At 46.2% G+C, this 21688-nt stretch overlaps 1 protein-coding gene across 4 annotated transcripts in view; it reads right to left on the bottom strand.

The window, feature by feature from the left end:
• Positions 1-37: 37 nt before the first annotated feature.
• Positions 38-21688, bottom strand: part of kat6a (K(lysine) acetyltransferase 6A) — a 69795-nt gene continuing 48144 nt past the window's right edge. For 3 of the 4 annotated variants that reach the window (XM_056288170.1, XM_056288091.1, XM_056288250.1), the window contains 10 exons: positions 21403-21515; positions 18988-19103; positions 18292-18433; positions 15302-15463; positions 11612-11705; positions 10551-10782; positions 9916-10126; positions 9019-9708; positions 6143-6404; positions 38-5716 (listed from right to left, as the gene is read on the bottom strand). In XM_056288170.1, the coding sequence (XP_056144145.1) occupies positions 2349-5716; positions 6143-6404; positions 9019-9708; positions 9916-10126; positions 10551-10782; positions 11612-11705; positions 15302-15463; positions 18292-18433; positions 18988-19103; positions 21403-21515 (5390 nt within the window). In that variant the 3' untranslated portion in view covers positions 38-2348. The remainder of the gene's footprint in view (positions 5717-6142; positions 6405-9018; positions 9709-9915; positions 10127-10550; positions 10783-11611; positions 11706-15301; positions 15464-18291; positions 18434-18987; positions 19104-21402; positions 21516-21688) is intronic. The other variant, XM_056288329.1, reaches the window with a different exon arrangement.

Raw genomic sequence — 21688 nt, 5'->3', positions numbered from 1 at the left:
TGAAAACTTACAAAGCTCCCTGAAACATCAATGGCTCAACATAATTTATTTTCGTTTTATGTTAAAATGTACAGAGCTCTTTGAAAGTATTTGCTAAGAAAGAAAAAACAAAAAAAACAAATAAATGGAAATACATACAGGGACAAAGTAGAGTTGAGGCCGCCGAGCGCAAAAGGAAAAAAAAAATCAACCTTCACTGCACACCCGGCCTTCGCTCTTTATTCTTAGCTTACAATGCACCATGTACAATTACAAAGGATACAAAAAGGGAAGCGATATAAACAGACAGAAATATACTGAGCTCATTTTTACATGCCTCTTAAATGTAAGGAAGTCTTCCTATACACACAAAAATAAAAAAGACGCTAAGTGACCTTTAGATATTAGTTTTTTCCTTTCGTTTAAAATAGCATTAATATACTACACAAAGATAGAAAAACTCTAGAGATGAGATGGAATGGAGAGGTTAAAGGCATCTTAAAGTCACTAAAAGTGAGTGGTAATTTTTTTTAGTTTTGAATTTCTTAGTAATTGTTACTCAAGAGTTGAGCTAAAAAATATGTATTGTTTTTTTTCCTGAAACAGAAGTGAAAAAAATGACAGTACCAATATCAATGTCAGAATTTCCATTTTATATTATAGAAAAAACATTTTCTCTACAATAGCTTTTCTAAAGTTGAAAAGAGTCAGCTTGTGTCATAAAAGAAAGCTGCCCGGTCTGATAAAATTCAGAGAAAAACAGAAAAAGTACATAACAGAACAATACACACAAATAAAATATGAAACACGTCGGGTTGTAAGAAAAGCAAATCCTCTTTTGACATTGAATACTGGAACATGGAGCGATAGGGTCAACTTCACCCCTCTTGATTGAACACCAGAACCAAAAGGGACCACATGCACTCAGCTCCATCCCTGCATTCGTTTGTCTCTCGGCTGGATGGAGGCAAATACAATGCAGTACATCAGGCATTTTAGGCACACCCTTTTCTGAAGGATAACTGTCCATTGCCTCATCTCTGGCCAATGGGAGTGCAGATTTTACAGCAAAATACCAGTTTTGACTAAAAAAAAAACCATCCAAAGCAGACTCCCCAATCTTTTTGGGTCACTAACACTTTACGATGGGGAAGGGAGTTGGCTTCAAGTAACCAACGTTCCTTAAAGCAGTTAAATGCAAATTCAATTTTTAAGTCTGCCTTCCCTGAACTGCTCGAATGTTGAAATTTTGTGTACTGTCTGTGGAGTGTGAATAAAGGGGAAAAAACCCAAACAAAAACAAACAAAAAAAAAACTATGAAATGTTGCACTTTCTTGAGCGAGCCACCAGGGGGAGACAGCTAGCCAGTGTGTGCTGCTGGATATTGAGAAGTACCAGAATATTTACATCTTAATGTTTCATTGTGGTGCCAAACTGCAAAAAAAAAAAAAAAAAAAAAAAATTCTACTCGTTTATTCATGGACAAGGTATACTGACAGTGATGAGCTCACCTCTACTATTTTGGTGTGTTATGACACACACCGTCCAATCGGGAAGACAAACTCTGGACAATGCTTACTCCTCGCACACTGAGGGCCCCGGCTCCCATGCTGATCTAGAACTACGCAAAGCCTTCTGACTGGCCACGTGGATGTTTCTGTGTATTTTTCACAGAGAGCCAAGAGGGCAGGTTGCCATTCCAGAATGCAACACATATAAAGACCAAAGCATATAGAGGTTGGACTGAACACACAAGTATTTCATAATTGTCAAAAAAAAAAAAGATTCAAAACTATGTTAAAGAAAAAAAAGTCCATTATTTCAGTGTCTCTTTTTTTTTACGGTAAGGCTTCCTATGTCAATTAAAAGATTGTGCATGGTTGAATATGCTCAGATAACCAGTTTTTTTTCCTCTTTCGCAATTTGACAAGTTAAGGTCTTCCAGTCACTGTCTGCTCCTCTTTCTCCCCCTCCACTACTTACATCCCATGCCTAGTGTGGGGGCATTGAACCGGATGGTAGGAGGCTCCTGGGCCTGTGTGAAACCGTGTCATAGAGGAGGAGTGTGTAGGCCTGCCCTGGAGCTGCATGCCGTGGCTGAGGTCCATATACACCACTCCTCCACCCCCCTCCCCCCGGCCATTTCTGCTGGCTCACTCCCATACACAGCCAGCTGGGAGGGGAAACAAGTCCAAATGAATGGAACAAAATGACAACATTGAAAAACAGGAAACCCTAAGAACCCCCCCCCTCCCTCTCTCTCTATTGCCAGCTGTGGCTTTGGAGAGGTTGTACAGGAGTTTCGGACATTTAAAGCACAGAGTACAGCCGCTCTGGTACCTTGCCTCCCAATCTTGTTCTCTGCTGCTCATCTGCTCATGTAAGGCGACTGTTTGGGAACGCCAGCATAGCTGTGGTGGGAGGGGCCAGTGTACATCATGTTGCCATGGTGATTGGGCTGCATAGGCTGCTGCGGGTAACCCTGTCCTCCCATCATGCCCATTTGCATCTGCATGGGGTACTGGGCTGGCTGGTTCATGTAAGGGGGGTTGCCGTGGTAACCACTGTTCATCATGGGCTGGGGCATGCGATAGCTGGCCGACATGGCATTGAGCGGGGTCATGTTCATGGAGTTGTATGCGGCCGGCGTGGGCATAAGGTTGGGCATCATGCCGCGCTGTACCGCCAGGGTGCGTGGCGTGCCCTGCATAGCCACAGCCCCAGAGCTGCGGCTATAAAGCTGCTGCTGGTGCGGGGCTGGAGCCAGCTGTTGGGTGGCCTTAGAGCGGATGGAGATATGGCCTTTGACTGTGGCCATCTGGCCCTGTAGCCTCTGGGTGTGTGGCGGAGGGTGCAGGCCGATGTTCGTGGTGGGCATGTTACACTGGAGCTGCAAGGAGCCTAGGTTCATGGAGCCCGAGCTCAGATTAGGAGAAGGGGTCATGGAGGGCTGGCCTTGAGGCAGGGGAGGGTGGGGTGAAGGGGCCAGCTGGGCCAGCCCAGGGTTGGACAGGGAAACACTGGTGGCGTAGGAGGTGACCGAGGCCGAGTGGGAATAGGGCATTGCATGAGGGTCCATAATGGTGTTGGTAAGCTGCTGAAGCTTGGCTAGGCTAAAGGTAGCAGAGGGCTGGGGGTAGCCCCCTGTACTGAAGTCCTGGCCCATGCGCTCATAAAGACTTCGGCTCCCTCCTCCACCTCCACTCTCTGGGATCTCCATGATCATGGGTGTGGAGGCGAAGCCATTGCCCATGCTGCACTGGGACAGAGCCTGCTGTTGTGGAGGTGGCGGTGCGGAGGGTGGAGGTTGGGTGTTGGGTGCCTGTTGCTGCTGTGGAGGCTGCTGGGGCACCTTCTTCTGAGGCTGTTGCTGCTGGTTGGTGCTAGGGGGCCTCTCAATCACTACACAGCTCTGGGGTGACTTGATGCCACAGCTGGGGGTATTGGACGGAGGTGGGGGTGGTGGTGGTTGGGGCACTGCACTGCCTCCATTACTAGCACCTGGGCCGTTATTGGGCCCAGGTCCCGTTTGTTGGATGAGGCTGCAGCTGCCCATGGCCAGCTGGGACCCCACAGCACCTGTAGAAGATGTGAGGCCGGAGGCAGGGACGAAGGAGCAGTTGTTGGCTTGTGAAGAGGAGGAGGATGGAGTGGCCGAACTTGAGGAAGAGGATGCTGCCGATGAAGAGACTGAGGTGGCTGCTGCTACCACAGCTACTGACATGCCCCCTCCATTTCCCCCATTCCCCGTTCCATTGCTCCCACCGCCCATGGTGGAGTCATAGCTGCTGGGATTGTCGTAGTTTTCTGTAGTGCTCTCTATGCTGCCCAGGTCACTGAAGCCACTGTCCACCACCTGCTGGGAGTGATCAGACACCGATGGAACGTCCATCATCGGTGATGTCTCCATGTTCTGCTGGGAGGGGGCGGAGAGGGAGCTAGGATGTTCAGGGGTGATCTGGGTGTAACCCCCTCCAGCCCCTCCACCTCCCCCGCTAGCCCCTGGTCCTGTGGGGCCAGGAGTCCCTCCCCTCTGCCCTGCAAGTCCTGTATCCATCATCCCAGGGGGTAGTCCTGGACTGTTGACAGAGCGCACTGACTGGCTGGGCAGGGGTGGCATGGGGGCATTGGGCATGGGGCTGCTGTGTTGAGAAGCCCCACATTCTTCCACCAGAGCCAGAGCCTCCTCCTCTGGCTCTCCCGTGTGGCTGTAGCTCTGCAAGTTTCGGCAGGCAGCTAAGGTCTCCTCACAGTCCTGGTAAGCACCATGGTGTGGCTCAGGCTCCTCATCCTGGGCCTCACCCTGGGTCAAGGACTGGACAGCTTGCACGGTCTCCAGGTCCAGTTCGTTGGAGTGGTGGTGGGTGTGCTGCGGGTGGTGGTGGCTGAGCTCTTCTTTAAAGTCGGCATGCGGGTGGGGGTGGGAGTGTGGAAGGGGTTGCTGAGGCTCCATCAGCAATGTGACAGCCTTGTCCTCTGGGTGGAGGGGCTGCAGCTCCATGGGCTCGGAGGGAACAGAGATGGCCGTTACAGTCTCCACAGCTGCAGCAGCTGCTGCAGACTCCTCTTGCTCCCTGCGCCTCCTCTCCTCCTGTTGTGGATCAGCTGAAGAGGGTCGACATTTCATCTCTTGCAGCTCCTCTTCAGCCTCCTCCTCCTCCTCTTCCTCCTCCTCCTGCTTGCTGACGTAGTCGTGGGCTGTGCTGCTCTGCATGTCTAAAAAAGCCTCTCCACTCTGGGGTTCCTCTTTAACAGGGGGAGAGCTGGCGTGGGAGGGCGGCTCCTCCTCATCTTCATCCTCCTCCTCCGAGTCCTGACTCTTTCTCTTCTTATTGCTGCTGCTCTTGTCCTCTAGATGGCCATCGCCTTCATCATCTGCATCATGGTCTTCACTGCGTCTGCTACCCGAACCTGGCATGGCCGCCGGCCGTCTGCTTCCACCGCTGCCAAGGCTGCCACACTCATCAGCCTCCCTCTCCTCTTCATCATCCTCCTCGTCTTCCCTGTCAGCCATGTCTGTGTCCTGGGGCCGTGACTGAGAGGCCCGAGGCCCTGACGTGGAAGAAGAGGAGGAGGGGGACAGCATGGAGCGGGGGAGCGGAGGGCTGGACTTGTCCTCTTCCCAAGCCCTTTCTGTCTCCTCCTCTTCCTCTTCTTCCTCCTCCTCTTCTTCCTCCTCCGCATCGCAGACAGGAGCTGGTTTGGGGGCAGGTGGAGGCTGATGGCGGAGGGCAGGGTTCTTGGGCGGTCTCCCCCGTCTCTTTGGGGTCTTCTGCTCAGCAGACTTGGAGAGATAGTCGTCTTCCTCATCGGAGTCTTTCTGTTTGCTGGTACCATCAGCACTGGTTCTGCAGGCTCGCTTGCGGTCTTCTGTCTGGGGCTGCTGGGTGACTTTGCCTAGCTGCTGCTCCAGCAGCCTCTGTCTCTCTTGCTCCTGTCTCTCAGCCTCCTCCTGAGCTCGTTGAAGGTACCAGCTCCGGGGCTTGCGGCCAGGTTTCATCTTAATCTTAGGGGGTGTTTGGTCCCCAGACTGGGCCTGGCTTTCTGTCGCTGCCCGCTGGTTGGGCCCACCGCCAGGTGGCCTTCCTGGCCCTCGTTTCTTCCAGTGCAAGGGTTTGCGGCTCTTGCCCTTTGGCCAGCCTTTCTTCTTCTTGATGGGGGCTTCTGGGTTAGCTGTCAGGGTCTCTGAGGGAGCTGCTGCAAGTGCAGGTATTGGCTTCAGAATGGGGGTTAGCTCTAAAAGACAGGAAGCAAAACAACCATCTAATTACACAAATCTGCTTTAACATGCACACAACCAATACTAACTAAAACCCATCCATCATACTTATCGTAGCCTACTAATACCCATATTCTGTTACACTTCTTGAATCTGCATACATTATACATATATTTTTACTTTTATACTTAATTTTTACTGTACAGTTACTATATCTAGCTTTTGATATGTAATGTTGTCCTTCATTTACACTTGTACTATCTTCCTGTGTACATTATTATCTTGCTGTGTACATAAGTATATGCTATCTGAAACCATGAGCAAAGTACCAACTGAAATTACCTGCCTGTGATCACATTGGTCAATAAAAACTGACATGATTTGACTTGACTTACTATAAATTGGGCATTGACCCATTTATACCCCCCCCAACCACCACTTACCGTCCTCCTCTGACTCAGCAAGGTTGGATCGACGTCCCCTCTTGGGAGCTGGGTCTGAGAACCTCATGGTAGAACGGGCAGGTGGGTAGCGACGGAGAGGGTGACCCAGGGGTGTCTCCTCCTCCAGCCTGGGCATGGGCCTCTCTGAATCTGAGTCTACAAAGGGCTCATCCAAGACTTCTGTGGTTTCAGATATGGTCTCAGTTACCACACTGCTGTGAGGGTGGCTGCGCTGGCGAATACGACGTTTTCTAAAGGGCTTCTGGTGGAGAGAGAGCAGGGACAATTAGATGAGACTTCAAATGTTGCTACCAACAACTAACTGTAATTTGTCAATTTGTGCAATAAAAAAACAAGAACTAGCCCAAACGGGATAACGTTAACTGGCACTATTTTCTCGTTTTAGTTTCCACAAGCTTAATCTTGACACTGAACGTGTTCAAAGACTAGGGATGGGTACCGAAACCCGGTATTAAACAGGCACCGGTGCTAAATTATTAAAGACCATAGTATTGATAAGTTCCGACGTTAACGGTTCTGCCATCAGTATTAGAGAAATTAAGAAAATAAATGTCCTATCTATTTAGGCTACATAAATTTTATCTTGCACCTTTTATCTCACCAACTCCGTTTTTAATTTGCAATAAGATTAAGACATTTGTCTATGGTGCATTTTCAATATAATATCTCTCTCCCTCTTGGAGTCTGTCGTATGTGCGAGCCGAGGGGCGGGGCCAGCTCTATGCCTCTTTCAAGACGCGTGCGCGTGCACACGCACACACACACACACACACACACACACACACACACACACACACACACACACACACACACACACACACACACACACACACAGAGCCTGCTCTTAGTGACAATGGTGGAGAGAACTACTACTACTACTTTCGGCTGCTCCCGTTAGGGGTCGCCACAGCGGATCATCCGTTTCCATTTCTTCCTGTCTTCTGTGTCTTCCTCTGTCACACCAGCCACCTGCATATCTTCCCTCACCACATCCATAAAACTCCTCTTTGGCCTTCCTCTTTTCCTCTTTCCTGGCAGCTCCATATTCAGTATCCTTCTCCCAATATACCCAGTATCTCTCCTCCACACATGTCCAAGCCATCTCAATCTTGCCTCTCTTGCTTTCTCTCTAAACCGTCCAACCTGAGCAGTCCCTCTAATATAATCGTCCCTAATCCTGTCCTTCTTCGTTACTCCTAGTGAAAAGCTTAGCATCTTCAACTCTGCCACCTCGAGCTCCGCCTCCTGTCTTTTCGTCAGTGCCACTGTCTCCAAACCATATAACATAGTTGGTCTCACAACCATCTTGTAAACCTTCCCTTTAACTCTTGCTGGTACCCTTCTGTCACAAATCACTCCTGACACTCTTCTCCACCCTGCCTGCACTCTCCTCTTCACCTCTCAACTGCACTCCCCGTTACTTTGGACAGTTGACCCCAAGTATTTAAACTCAAATGCCTTTGTCACCTCCACTCCTTGCATCCTGACCATTCCACTGTCCTCCCTCTCACTCACGCATAGGTATTCCGTCTTGCTCCTACTGACTTTCATTCCTCTTCTCTCCAGTGCATACCTCCACCTCTCCAGGCTCTCCTCAACCTGCACCCTACTCTCACTACAGATCACAATGTCATCCGTGAACATCATCATCCATGGAGACTCCTGCCTGATCTTGTCTGTCAACCTGTCCATCACCATTGCAAACAAGAGAGGGCTCAGAGCCGATCCTTGAGAGAACTAAATGGTCAAAAGCCTGGTTATACTTCACTAGAGTGGATGCTGACAATGCTCGTTGCCACAAGTGCAACAAGTCTTTTGCCCGTAAGGGTGGAAACATAGGCAATCTTTCGAAACATCTAGCGAAAGTGCATCAAATACAGGCGGAGAAATACGCAGTTTTCGACTGCCTAGCTCATAGTTCATGTCTCGTTGCCCCATCCACCTCAGGTATATTATGAATGCTGGCAGTCTAGAGCCCACACAGAGTTAACTACATTATACAAACATGGGTTAATGATTAAAAGAAACGCTCTGTCCAGACAACAGAAAATAAAGCAATGTTAATTTTGTTCTTAATTTGTTTTGTTTCGTTTTTTCTCTTAACACAAAGAACCGACAAGAGTACCGTTAAAGTACCGGATCGAAACGTAGTATAGGTAAGAGTAGTAGTACCTTTAAAATATTAACGATACACATCTTCATCAAAGACTGCAGCTAATGACATTGAATCTGGCAAAACTCAGTCATTGAGTGATGCAATGTGCACAACTTAACAGTGATAAACAGTGCTGCTAGCCCTGCCCCCAAGGGCCTATTTGGTACAGTAAGTCCCACACCTCCAACAGGTACCAAAAATCAACAACAGGAGCTCTGTGGAACTGTATGGTGGCAACTGAAACACCAAAGTTCCTATTTTCTAGTGTCAAAAAGGTGCCAAAAGTTCCAGTACCATTTGTGGTGAAAAAAGGGTCAAAGATGTTAAAAGTTATAAAGGACAAAAGACAAGTAAAAAAAACAACCTTAAATATTAGCAATGGGATTAACCTGTTTGGTCTTCCTCACTCTTCTCTTTAGCACAGTTCTACTGCATAGGATATTGTGCAACAAGTTAATTTCTCTAGTTACCATCTCTCAGGAACTTGAGTCCCACAAAGCTGGTTTATTTCCCTTTCTATAACTTTTAAAGCCCAATATTTCTAGTAGTTTCATACAGCTGACACTGGACAATCCAGGCTAGGATTATTCATCTACATTTGGGAGAGTATGCTTATGCCAGAACATCTAAATATATTATTTGAATTTTCAAAAACAAATCAATCAATTTCCTTTTTTTAGAGTGCCTGCCAGTTTCATACCTTGCATTTGGTCCCCACCTTGGCTGGCTTAGTGAGGATAGGCAGGGGGCATGCCGCCCTCTCCTCATCTTCGTCTTCTTCATCATCTTCATCATCTTCGTCATCTTCATCATCATCTTCACTGCTTTCGCTGAAGCAGCCCTTTCTGACAGGCGGAGGCTCAGTGAGTCGGGCCCCTGGGGGCAGCTGTGCCAACCCCTCTCCAGGCCCGTCCCTAAGCCTAGGCTTAGGGCCTCTCTTTTTCCTGGGGGGGCGCCCTCTCCGTGGGGGTGTGATGGAAGGGTGCCTGGCCATGTCCAAAGGGTGGATGACTGAGTGATCGGTCTGTCTGTCCAAACAGAATAGGGATGGAGGACTGCTGCAGGAACCTGTAGTTTTTCCCCCCTCATCCCTGTCCTCATCCTCCTCATCCTCCTCCGCCATTTGGATCTTGGGTGGCCTACTGGCCTGCTGACTGTCTTTCACCTTGCCCCAGGGCCAGTTTTTTGGCGGGCGGCCCCTTGGCCTACGTTCTCCGTTGGTTGGGGTAGAGAGACGGGGTTCAGAGACAGGCGTCAGGCAGTGAAGGGTGGAGGAAAAAGAACTCTGGCTCATAGGAAACCCCGGGAAGCACTTTTTGTCCTCCTCTTGATCATCCCTCTCTTGGCGCATATGCCAGGAAAGTGGTGACACCTTTTGGCTTGGCTTGATCTGTTCACAAAAAAAATGACTAAAATCAGTTATAGAGGGAAATGTTGGCCTGCTGAGATCAAGCCATGCTTCAGTGCAGTAAGATTAGAAATAAAAACAAAATATTAACAGCTCTAAAATAAAAATGTGGTTTCCAATTCCAAGATGCATGTGGCAAAATTGAAAAAAGTGAACCACCAGATAAAAGCAGAAATTTAAATAACATACCTCCTTGTGGTTGTCTTCCTCCCCCTCTTCATCCTCCTCATCATTGTCCTCATCATCGTTGTCCTCTCCCTCAGCGTCAGAAACCACAGTGTTGGTGACAATGACTGGGGTCCAACGAAGACACTCTGGGTCCACATCCAGCCGTCGTGGCCGAGCCTGGAGGCGGCTCATGTGACTGGTTACCAGCTTTTCTCTCCGCAACAATACTAGTCTGAGGAAACCACATAGGAGTAAAGAGAGCATCAAAACTGTGCTGGTATGTGCCTATATGCATGCACATAAATGGGTATATCCATATTAAATGCCTGTGCATTGCTGCGAAATTGTAATTTTGTGTTCGTATGCCCAGATGTACATGAACACCTTTGAGTATCCTTATACAACTGGAATAGGGTAGATTTTAGGGTAGGAACTTGGCTAAATCTCCTTCATAACATAAGTGGCAGGAAAACAATAATAGTATGAAGTAGGCTGACAATGCGAGTTAAGATTTGGTTTGATAACAGAAGCTATATATTATAAAGTTAAAACATACTTTGATTTGGCTGTGGGAGTGTATATGTGTGAGCACGATTGAGTGGGGCCAGGAAAAACTGTATGCATGCGTTTCTGTGTGAGTGACTTCTCTGTATGACCTGTCGCCACGCTGCTCCAGCATGTTGAGGTGGTGCAGGGTGGCAGTGATGTCCTGTGGGCAGATCCCCGTTAGCTTGCTGAGGTGACGGATGGTGAGCTGGCGGTCACGCACTTGATGAAGACACTCAAGGACCACACTACGCCAATAGGCCATGTATGACAAGCGGCCCAGGTCCGACAATGGCTTCTCTGGGGAGCCCGGCTGGCCCTCACGCTTAGATAATAGGTAGCCTACAGGAACGGATTAGGGAAGAGAGGAATAAAACAGTCACTTAAAGATATAGGGGGTGGGTGATTAAATACCACAAGGTTGAGTGCAGTGGCAATAGCGGCCCAAAACTAAAAATGCTTACTTTGTAAATAAAGACAGTACAGAATAAGGTACAAGAAATGTTATTGTAGTTATAATTTTTAAAACAATGCAACAAATATCACTATACCACTTAATCATCAATATGTCTAAAGAGTCATAAGATCTTTTTGTTCCATATTGCCAGCCATTACATCTACATATTTTTTAAAACAGAAAAATATTGCTTGATTTTTGTTTAAGTGTAGAGTAAGCAGCCTTTGTAAATGCAAATGATTATAATTGCCGAGGGAAATTGCTCAATGGTTGTGGACTATTATGACAACACAATTTCCATGGTCTTCCAGAGAAGGCAAATTTTGAGGACATTATAAAAGCAACAAAACATCTTTTGGCTTAAATAGCTGCCAGATGTAAGTTGGCCTTTAAAGAGATGTAAGACAACGGACACATCACAGCCGCAAAATGTGCTTAAATGTTTCACCTAGTGCCCTCAGGCATCAAGTCAGGCATAAACAACACTTGAAACCAATAGGTTGTAATAGTAAAGTGTATGTGGAGGTCAGATATCACAATTGAGTTAAATTCTAATGGCACTGATACAAACTTTAGATTGACCTCAACTGTGTAAGAACAAAAAAGGTTAAGCCCTTAGAGCTGGTGTCTTTGCTGGTTAAGCTCTGTCTGTTCTTGTGTGTGTGTGTGTGTGTGTGCGCGCGTGCACGCATGGCTCGAAGCTGGCGCCCTTACTGAAGTCAATGAGGAAACGTCCGTAACCCTTGCGCTGGTACTGTGGAAGAATCATTATGCAAGACACGTTGTACTTCTGTTGACAGTGCTTCTCCTGGGGAGGCAGAAAAAAAACACATTCACATCCCAGCATGAGAAAAAAGTATGGAACTGAGCTCTAGAATGAGCCAGTATGGGTTCACAGGAGGCTGTGTGTGCCGGGTGGGTGTTGATGGTGGTGCAACCTCTCCAGTAATTGCTGCATTTTGGCAACGAGGCTAAATGTTAATGGGAGCACCTGCATCTGTAAACTACACAGAGGTGCAATGGGGTGTCACAACATGAGGCTTTTATCTGGGAGGGAGAAATGACAGTTGCGTGTTCAGAGGAATTTACTGGTGTGGGTTGAAACTGGTGTATGCCCATTTCATGTAAATTGGGTGCATATTTCCTCACACATTTGAGCTAATAGTTGTCCAAGCAGGAGCTGGTCTAATTGGTTCAAGCTAATGCAGGAAGACTCCAACTGGAGTCACAGCAGCCAATGTTGACGTGCACTGCCATGCCTGAGTATACCCAGCCAACCAGTGCTTATGAGTAGCATGGGACACATCATGTGTATGACACAAAATTTCAAAGATGATCTTGTGACTAAATCCCAGCCCTTCCAGTCCATCATAAACATCAACATGGCAGGGCATTTTTCTCACAACTTCAAATGAAGGAAATGCTCCAAAGCTAAATAAAGACTTTTTTTTAATGACAATATTATGAAAAATAGGATATCAAATTTTATTTTTTTTTTACTTGAAAGTGTTTGGCAGAGTGGACTTAAACAAGCAGCTAAAGATTTGTTTGTATTTGAATGGTGGTAATTTTCAATGGTGATGAGCAAAATGCATAATCTGTTATCAAGCAGTGACTGTGCCGTCTTTGAGAGAGAATGTGTGGTCGGTGGCAGACGTCACTACATCTTAATCCAATAATAGATCGTTTTGAATGTAGACTTCAACACTTAAGCTTAGTCCCTAGCACAGTGGTTGTAAACCAGTCCTACTAAAAATCACAATCTGGTTTTCAAGTGTTGAGCTGAGTGTGTGTTCACAGTGCCTCTTGGATCAAGAAAAACATGGAAACAAGGGAACGTTAGGCTTTGTGACAATTAGTCAAGTTATCGATCAACGGGTAATTAACCAATTTAAGCCTAATTTTGTCTATCAATAAATTAATAATTTACCAAGTAAACATAGCAACCTTTTAATGGTAACAGCTTGAAAACAGCTTGTAGTAACTCTCAGATTTATATCATTACTTCAAATACTTAAGGTTTTTTTTTTTTTGGACTGCTGAACAGACAAAGTACATACTTCAAAAACATCACTTTGGGCTCTAGAATCCCCCCCCTTTTTTTTCTTCCCAACTGTATCCAGCCAATTACCCCAATCTTCCGTGCCGTCCCGGTCGCTGCTCCACCCCCTCTGTTGATCTGGGGAGGGCTGCAGACTACCACATACCTCCTTTGATACATGTGGAGTCACCAGCTGCTTCTTTTCGCCTGACAGTGAGGAGTTTCGCCAGGGGAACGTAGCCCGTGGGAGGATAACGCTATTCCCCCCCACTTCCCTCTCCCCCTCCAACAGGTGCCCCGACCGATCAGAGGAGGCGCTAGTGCAGCGACTGGACACATACCCACATCCGGCTTCTCACCCGCAGGCACGGCCAATTGTGTCTGTAGGGACGCCCGACCAAGCCGGAGGTAACATGGGGATTCGAACAGACAATCCCCGTGTTGGTAGGCAACAGAATAGATTGCCTCGCCACCTGGACGCCCCTGGGCTCTAGGAACTTGTGGGCATTTATTATTATTTTTGACATTTTATGGACCAAATTATTAATTGATTTATGGAATTTTTTAAAATCAATAGATCAAACAACCAGAAGAGTGCACTCACTAGAGTGCATATCTCCGCCAAGCATATGCCTTCCCTGGTGCTTGGACTTGGTGAGAAACCACCCCTTTTTTCACCTACTGGGAGAAAGGAAAATACGGAGGCACTGCGTGTGCATCTCCCCTTCGCTGGTGCTCGAACTTAGGCGAAAAACAGCTGAGGAGTTAGCACTCAATTGTGGTATAAAACAGGTTTTTCACAGGTTTTGAATCACTGCAACCACGAGCAGTCCTTGATCATACAATCATAACTGTGCACAAAAATTATTGGGCTGACAGGCCCAGTAGTATGAGATTATCAGCGGACAAATACACACACATGGACAGAAAAACCAGTTTTTCCTGCCATTATAAGGCTTTTGTGCAGGGCCCGAGTTGATTTAATGGGAAATACCAGGGAAAAATTATTTTAATACGCAGCGCTCAGGCTAAGAAATCTATCTAATAAAAACATTTGGTCTGTCAGCCTGTAGGTGTGCAGCCTCCTAGGTGAAGCCTCGCACGAATGCAATCAAGTCTTAATATGAACTTGCACTTTCCACAAAGAAAAGGTTTGCTATGCAGTCATTTTGGTCTAACCCTAACCCTGTCTTTATTTTCATAATATAATAAAGCTGGGTAAACCGTTTACACTCGCACATGCGCGACTCACATCTACAGTTGACTCAGATCGGGCAGTGACAAGAATATCCAGCGTTTACTGTTTTGACTGCAACCTAGAGAAAATTGTTCCTTTATAGCTTTCGCATTTTTTGAATTATAAAATTTCTTTCAATAGCTTTTGATCATGTCGCTGCCTGATCTGAGTCAATTGTAGATGTGAGTCCTGCATGCACAAGTGTAAGCAGTTTACCCAGCTTCATTATATTATGAAAATAAAGACAGAGGTTATTATTTTTGGTTCATCCAGTGTTCCTCCAGTTCTTCTGTGCTTGGCTAAGCAGTGAATGATTTGCTGACTTGCAAAATACGATCAACTTCTTGTTTACTGTCAAGACAGATACCCGAATACATGTTTTGACAATGTCACTGCCCAATCTGAGTCAAACATAGATGCATGCGCATGCACGACTCACATCTACAATTGACTCAGATCGGCAGCAACAGGGAGCAGCGTTGGTCGAGCAAGCTAGAGAGTGAATGAAGAGAGGGAACGGTGGTACCTAGAAAAAAAAAGTTTTTTAAAGGTTTTGAATCACTGCAACCACGAGAGGTTCTTGATCATAGTCATAACTGTGCACAAAAAAATATTAGGCTGATGGCCCAGTAGTAAGCAAGATTAGCTGCGGACAGATACACAGACACACACACAGACAAAGACACACACACGACCAAACGAAATATCCCCTTCAGGCTACCGCCTGGCATAAATAATAATGAAAATAATCATTAAATTCAGTCCTACACAGGACTAATGGTTTCCCATGTTTCCAGATCAGCAAAAGAATGAAGAAGATATGGTGATAATTTATATTTCCCTTTTTGGCCCTACACCCATCCATGTAAAATCCATGTAAATCTAGTTCAACCTGAAGTGACCATATCTGATTACTGGCTCTGAGGTTGTTCTTATGAAGAGTAACGGTGGTCAAAGCTATCTTGTGGACTCAAGTAGGGACCAATACACTCTTACATGGAAGACAAAACATCCCAGTTGGATGAGGATTACCCGGGGACAGTGAGCAAGGGGCCTGGGCACAGAGAAAGGGTAGCTAGAACAAGGCTTGTTTGTGCCTTGACCATTGAGGTTGTCATGGTCATACCTTGGAGAAGTAGCCGACCAGGTGGCAGCCCTTGCTGTCGTTTTGAGTCAGGACATAGAAAAGGAAGGGCTCCACATCATAGTACAGAGTCTTGTGGTCGAGGAACAGCTTGGCTAGGAGACATAGGTTTTGACAATAGATAGTGCTCACGTTTCCATCCACCTGCAGGTGCACACATGAACACAATCACATTAGTATGGACTATAAAATGCAAGGACATTTGACAAACAAATCATTGTTCAATCTAAGAACTTAACTTTTCTCAACCATCATCTTCAAACTGTTGCTACAGAGACCAAGTGAACATGGTGGAAGTGAAGGGAGGAGAGCCTAACTTCAGAGAAAGATCTAAGCCCCCGTCTCTCGATACTTATGAAGATAGAGAGATAAAGAGAGAAAGATGCAGATGGAAATAAAAACAGAGACAAAGAAATGAAGGTGTAACATGAGAGAGGAGCATCTTGGCAGCTAGCCAGGCATCTCAGCTCTCCTACGTAGCCGGTTTCTCTACTGAGTAAGGAAAAGTGTGGCGTCGGGGAAACCAGAGCTACAGCAGACATGGCCTGCAAACAGTGCTCCCTATGGCAACAGACTGTTATAGATACAGTCTCCTCCACCATGACAAATAAAGTCATGGCCCTGTGGTTGATTATTTTCTAAACTGGTGCAAAAACTCATTACTTAAACACAATATATCAAAGACAAAAGACATGTGCATAGACTTCAGAAACCATCCTTTTTCCACTCAGAGCACCATCATTGAGGGTCAAGAGGTGGACTCTTGTTGTCAGTTATAAATAACCTTGGTTCAATCACCAAGAACCTCACTTTTGAATGTAATATTGAAATGGTTTGTAGGAGAGGTCAGCAATGACTTTTTGGCCAACGGAAACTCACCAAGTTTCACGGTGACAGGCCCCTGATGACTTTCTTTTACAAATCCTACATGGAATCAATCTTGTCATTTTACCCCATCTGTTGGTATGGCAGTCTAACTATCAAATCCAAGAATGCACTGGCTAAAACAGTAAACAAGCAGCAAAATTATAGGTGTCCTGCAGAGTAGCCTGTCTGTTCCCTATAACAGTCAGGTGGTGAAGAGGGCTAATTCCATCCTGTCAGACTGCACTCACCCTCTTCATCAGGAGTTTCAATCCCTACCCTCTGGCACCCGCTTCAGATTCCCCCTCAGTCAAGACAAAAGATACAAACACCCATTCATCCCGACAGCCATTACCCTGGTCAACTCAGGGAGAAGTAGGTAGCTTGCCCATCATGACTATGTAGCCCTACTTGGATGATAATTATGTTGCTGCTCTTGTTGTATTTTGATTGGAATAATATGATGTTTGTACTTTATGTATGGGGGATTACAGGACAGCCATCACTGTATTGCTTTTATTGCTGTTCCGATGATTATGCTTGTTCACTGATGCAGTGCTCAGCTGCTGAGTCTGTGTTTGTGACCTTATGTTTGTTTTTATGTTGCACTTCATGCAACAATACTAATTGCCCTTTGGGGACAAATAAAGTTGAAATTGAAGACTGATAAAACCCAGCCCACCAGCTTATTACTCCCGAGGATTACACCGATTATAGCGGGACAACAACTAATACTCCTTTCACACTGGCCAAAAAACGCTAACATCCGCCTTTGGTCAATGTAACATTGACCACCAAAGGTGGATATTAGCAGGTTTTTTGGCCAGTGTGAAAGGGGTATAACAGTGCTGCTGAGCCAATTCCTCATGTAGCCGAGGGTTCCTCCAGTGACACTTTTAGCAGTCCCCAACATGATTAAAACAAAAACAAAACAAAAAACACATCGATTTAGGCCAGGCTAGGACAGCAATTACAATCATATGTACAATCAAAATTAAATAAGACGTTTTGATAACGTAAAATGTCGATGACCCTTAACTAACAATACTGAACGTGTCCATAATAAACGTTACCAATAGGGGCTAGAAATTTTGCTGCAACAATACAGTCGACTACTACTACTTTCAGCTGTCCCCGTTAGGGGTCACCACAGGGGTCAGTCACCACAGTGGATCAAATACAATATATAAAAACATTTTTATTTTAAAAACTAACAAAACAAATGGGGAAAAGCGCTAATAAAGGGGCGTCCAGGTAGCGTGGCGGTCTATTCTCTTGCCTACCAACACGGGGATCGCCGGTTCGAATCCCCGTGTTACCGTCGGCTTGGTCGGGCGTCTCTACAGACGCAACTGGCCGTGTCTGCGGGTGGAAAGCCGGATAGTGGGTATGTGTCCTGGTCACTGCACTAGCGCGTCCTCTGGTCGGTCGGGGCGCCTGTTCGGGGAGGAAAACTGGGGGTAATAGCATGATCCTCCCATGCACTATGTCCCCCTGGCGAAACGCCTCACTGTCAGGTGAAAAGAAGCGGCTGGCGACTCCACATGTATTGGAGGAGACATATGGTAGTCTGCAGCCCTCCCCGGATCGGCAGAGGGGGTGAAGCAGAGACCGGGACAGCTCAGAAGAGTAGGGTAACTGGCCGGATACATTGGGGAGAAAAGGGGGGGGGTGCTAATAAGTATGACTGTTGCGTACTTTTGGACTAAGGACATTTTTTTCTGTTTGGTGAAGTTACAGAGCTGCTTGTATAGGGCTACTTTGTATATGCCACAACAGGGCAAAATTGTCTTATCGTGAGTTCAATCAAGGCTGTATTTCTAGTTGTAATGCTGGCTGCAATGTTGGGATGGGAGGAGGATGAAATAACAGGACGTGAGACAGCAGTGACATTCTTTAGCAGAGGATGTGGCTGAGATGGGCATTTGCTTCAGAGGCCCTTTGGTTTGTGGCCTCCCTCTCACTCACTTCTATATAGCTCTCACCATTCTCTTTCTTTACAAGAACCACACAACTCATTTACTTCCATCCTCTCTTTCACGTAACTCTGTTGCCTCACAGCTAACCCCTCCTTCCCAATCCGTTTATCTTTCTGACCCGCTCTTCACCTCAAACACAGAGACATCATCCTTCCTGTAGATCTCATTGGCAGGGGGGTGGAACCAGTTGCACTTCCTCATGTGCTGGTAGAGGATGCTGCGACTCTTCATGTAGCGCAGGCAAAATTCACACAGGTAGAGCTTGGGTAGTCTGGGTTAAAGAGAAGATGCAAGGGGATAAGACAGGGAGAGAAAAATAAGTTATTAAAACAGTCATTAACTGTCTTTATTCAGATGCCTCATGACTAGTGAATGAGTAGGAGGCAATGACTAAGCGCGAATGCTTGGGTAACATGCTGGTAAATACACAAAGAGAATGAATTTCTTTAGACTAAAGCTGCAGTGAAAAAGCATCCAGTGCTGTTCACTCACTCTAATTAATGTACAGACTTCTAGATATCAAACATAGGGCAGGATAATCTATGTTATTTTTTGGTATATGCCAGAGTAGCAGGCAATCATCATACCTCCCCAGCCAATTTCACTTTTTTTTTTAATAAAACAGCCTAGATGTTTAGAATCAAACCTTCAGCTGATGGCTTATTATCTGCCAAAGTGGCTGGCCGCATAGCTATCAAAGCCAAAATTCAGCAGCATCAGGCTATTACCTAGAGATAAGCTATACAAAATCACTACAGAGGAGGGACCAAATGTTGAGACCATGACGGGCAGTATGTTTAATGGCGTGGTGGTGTGGAGTCTTACCTGCTGTACTCTTGGGGGTAGGGAGAGGAGTACCAAGTCTGGATCTCATACTTGCCAAACTCAATGACAGACGGACAACGCATCTGAGGATCCGGTGGGCCCGTCACCCCAACTTTCTATAAGGACAAGAGTGAAATAAAGATAAAAGAGAGAAATAAAAATAAACAAGTCAAAAAAAGCGAGGTCAAATCCAGGTTTTCTTCGAGGGGATTAGTAGAGCATGAGGCAGAACGACAGATTACACATCAAAGATTACTGGGCAAGGGATTGCTCATGCGAAGAAAAAAAACCAAAACACACACATTCTAATGGAATGGTAGCAGGATCATTATTAGGAGTGTGCATTGTGGTGAGGGTACACTTAGCATCTGGTAGCAGCCTTTGAAATGATAAGCAGCCTTTGAAATGATACAGCACACATGACCGCCACATGCCAGTAAAACAATATGCTTTGGCTCTGACCATAGACTGTATAAAATAATGGACCTAGCCATCATGTGACATCACCCATTAGTTTGTGAACTACAGTTTTGAAGCCTCCAGTTTGGCATTTTACCGTCACCATAATAATATAATAATTATTATATTTATATAGCACTTTTCTAGACACCCAAAGCACTTCACATCGAAGGGGGTAACTCACTTCAACCACCACCAATGTGTAGCACCCACCTGGGTGATGCACGGCAGCCATTTTGGCCCATAACGCTCATCACACATCAGCTTGAGGTGGAGAGGGAGGAATCATTGAGCCAATTACATGGGGGGCATGATTAGGTGGCCAGATGGAGACAGCCAGGTTGGGAATTCTGCCAGGACATCAGGGAACCCCCTACTCTTTGCGATAAGTGCCATGGGATCTTTAATGACCACAATGAGTCAGGACCCCGGTTTAATGTATCATCCAAAGGTCGGCATCTCCTACAGCAGTGTCCTCGTCACTGCAATGGGGCACTGGGATTTGATATTTATTGTTTTTATTATGATCAGGGGAAAGACTGCCCCCTACTGGCCCACCAACAGCACTTCCTGGAGCAACTCCGTTTTCCCATAGGGTCTCCCATCCAAGTACTAGCCAAGCCCATACCTGCTTAGCTTCCATCATTTGGCAGAGCCAAGGTACATGTTGGTATGGCCGCTGGCATACCAACTGGTGGCCATCTTGGTTTTTTTTAAACTGGACGTGACCATATTTGGACAAGAGGGTGGAGCTGGGGAGGAGCAACGGGTGGAGGCTGTGGTGGAAATTATAAAAGACAGCACTGAAAGCATAAACGGATGGCTTATATGAAAATTCACCCTTGTTCAGTTATCACGGTGGGGGAAATTAGTTAGAGACCAAAACCATTTTTTTGAACCTGGCTAGAAATATTTATTTCTGCTGTAAAGTTGGGCATTTGGGCAGCACGGTGGCGCAGTGGGTAGCGTGGTTGCCTTATAGCAAGAAGGTCCTGGGTTCGAACCCCGGGGTTGTCCAACCATGGGGGTCATCCCAGGTCGTCCTCTGTGTGGAGTTTGCATGTTCTCCCCATGTCTGCGTGGGTTTCCACCGGGTGCTCCGGTTTCCTCCCACAGTCCAAAGATATGTAGGTCAGGTGAATCGGCCATACTAAATTGTTTGTAGGTGTGCATGTGTTTGCCCTGAGCTGAACTGGCGGCCTCTCCAGGGTGTCTCCCCGCCTACTGCCCAATGACTGCTGGGATAGGCTCCAGCCTCCCGCGACCCGTGACCCCGATTGGGATAAGCGGCTAGGATAATGGATGGATGGATGGATACATGGAAGTTGGGCATTTCAACATGGGAATCTTTGGAGCGAGGTTTTGTTTTTATTTTTTTTGCAACCAGCGGAGTTGGCCCCTGCTAGCCATGAGAAAGAATGCAGGTTTAAGGCACTTCCACATTGGCTTTGCTTTTCAGACCCGTAGGTTGCCCCTTGGCTCTGACCCACAGAAAGATTCATGTTCTCTCACTCTCCATCATTGCAGGGGCAAACAAATGCCCAGTGACAAAGAGAGAACAGTAATCCAATGACCTCACCACCCACTTCATATATTTTTTTCACCCCCAACTGCCCCAGAGAGGACTTGTTTCAAAATGATTTGTACAATCACCAGCAGTCCCAAATTCTCATCAAAATGGGGCTCAAGGAATCAGTTCAGTGGGATGCACAGCTGTGATTCCACTGACAGGATTGAGTTAGTGCTATTGGCAGAATAAACTGTTTGGGGAAAAAAAAAAATCACATGCACAAAAAAAGTTCATAGTACAGGCAGAGGGACTACCTTAATTCTGAACTGGAGCCTTGTTACAGATGCATCATGGTTAACAGAATTGGTTTAAGCTTGAGAGTATGTTTATCCCTTCTGAGGTAAACAATTGTTGGTGAGATTGGTGAGATTAGGGTTAGGGTGTACCTGTAATGCTAGCTCCTGAATGTGCCTGAACAGTTCAATGTCTTTCTCTGTCAAGTTTTCATGTCCTGGAAGCTTATCGTCATCATCCCGCCAGTCGCTGCCCTCCTGATTGTCTGTGGATGGAAAGACAGTGTCAGTGCTGACAAGGACTAAAGAGATGCTTCCAAAACAAAACACACAGAGATACCTGCCTACCTGGGTTCTGATGCTTTCTGACCTCATAAGTCATCTAATTCAAATCACTTGAAAAGACAGACCCAGTTAGAAAACACCAATTAGATTTCCT

This window comes from Lampris incognitus, chromosome 1 (assembly GCF_029633865.1).
Source record: "Lampris incognitus isolate fLamInc1 chromosome 1, fLamInc1.hap2, whole genome shotgun sequence".
NCBI classification, from domain to species: domain Eukaryota; kingdom Metazoa; phylum Chordata; class Actinopteri; order Lampriformes; family Lampridae; genus Lampris; species Lampris incognitus.
Note: the sequence above shows the minus strand (reverse complement) of the source record. Positions and strands in the feature narration are given on the sequence as shown.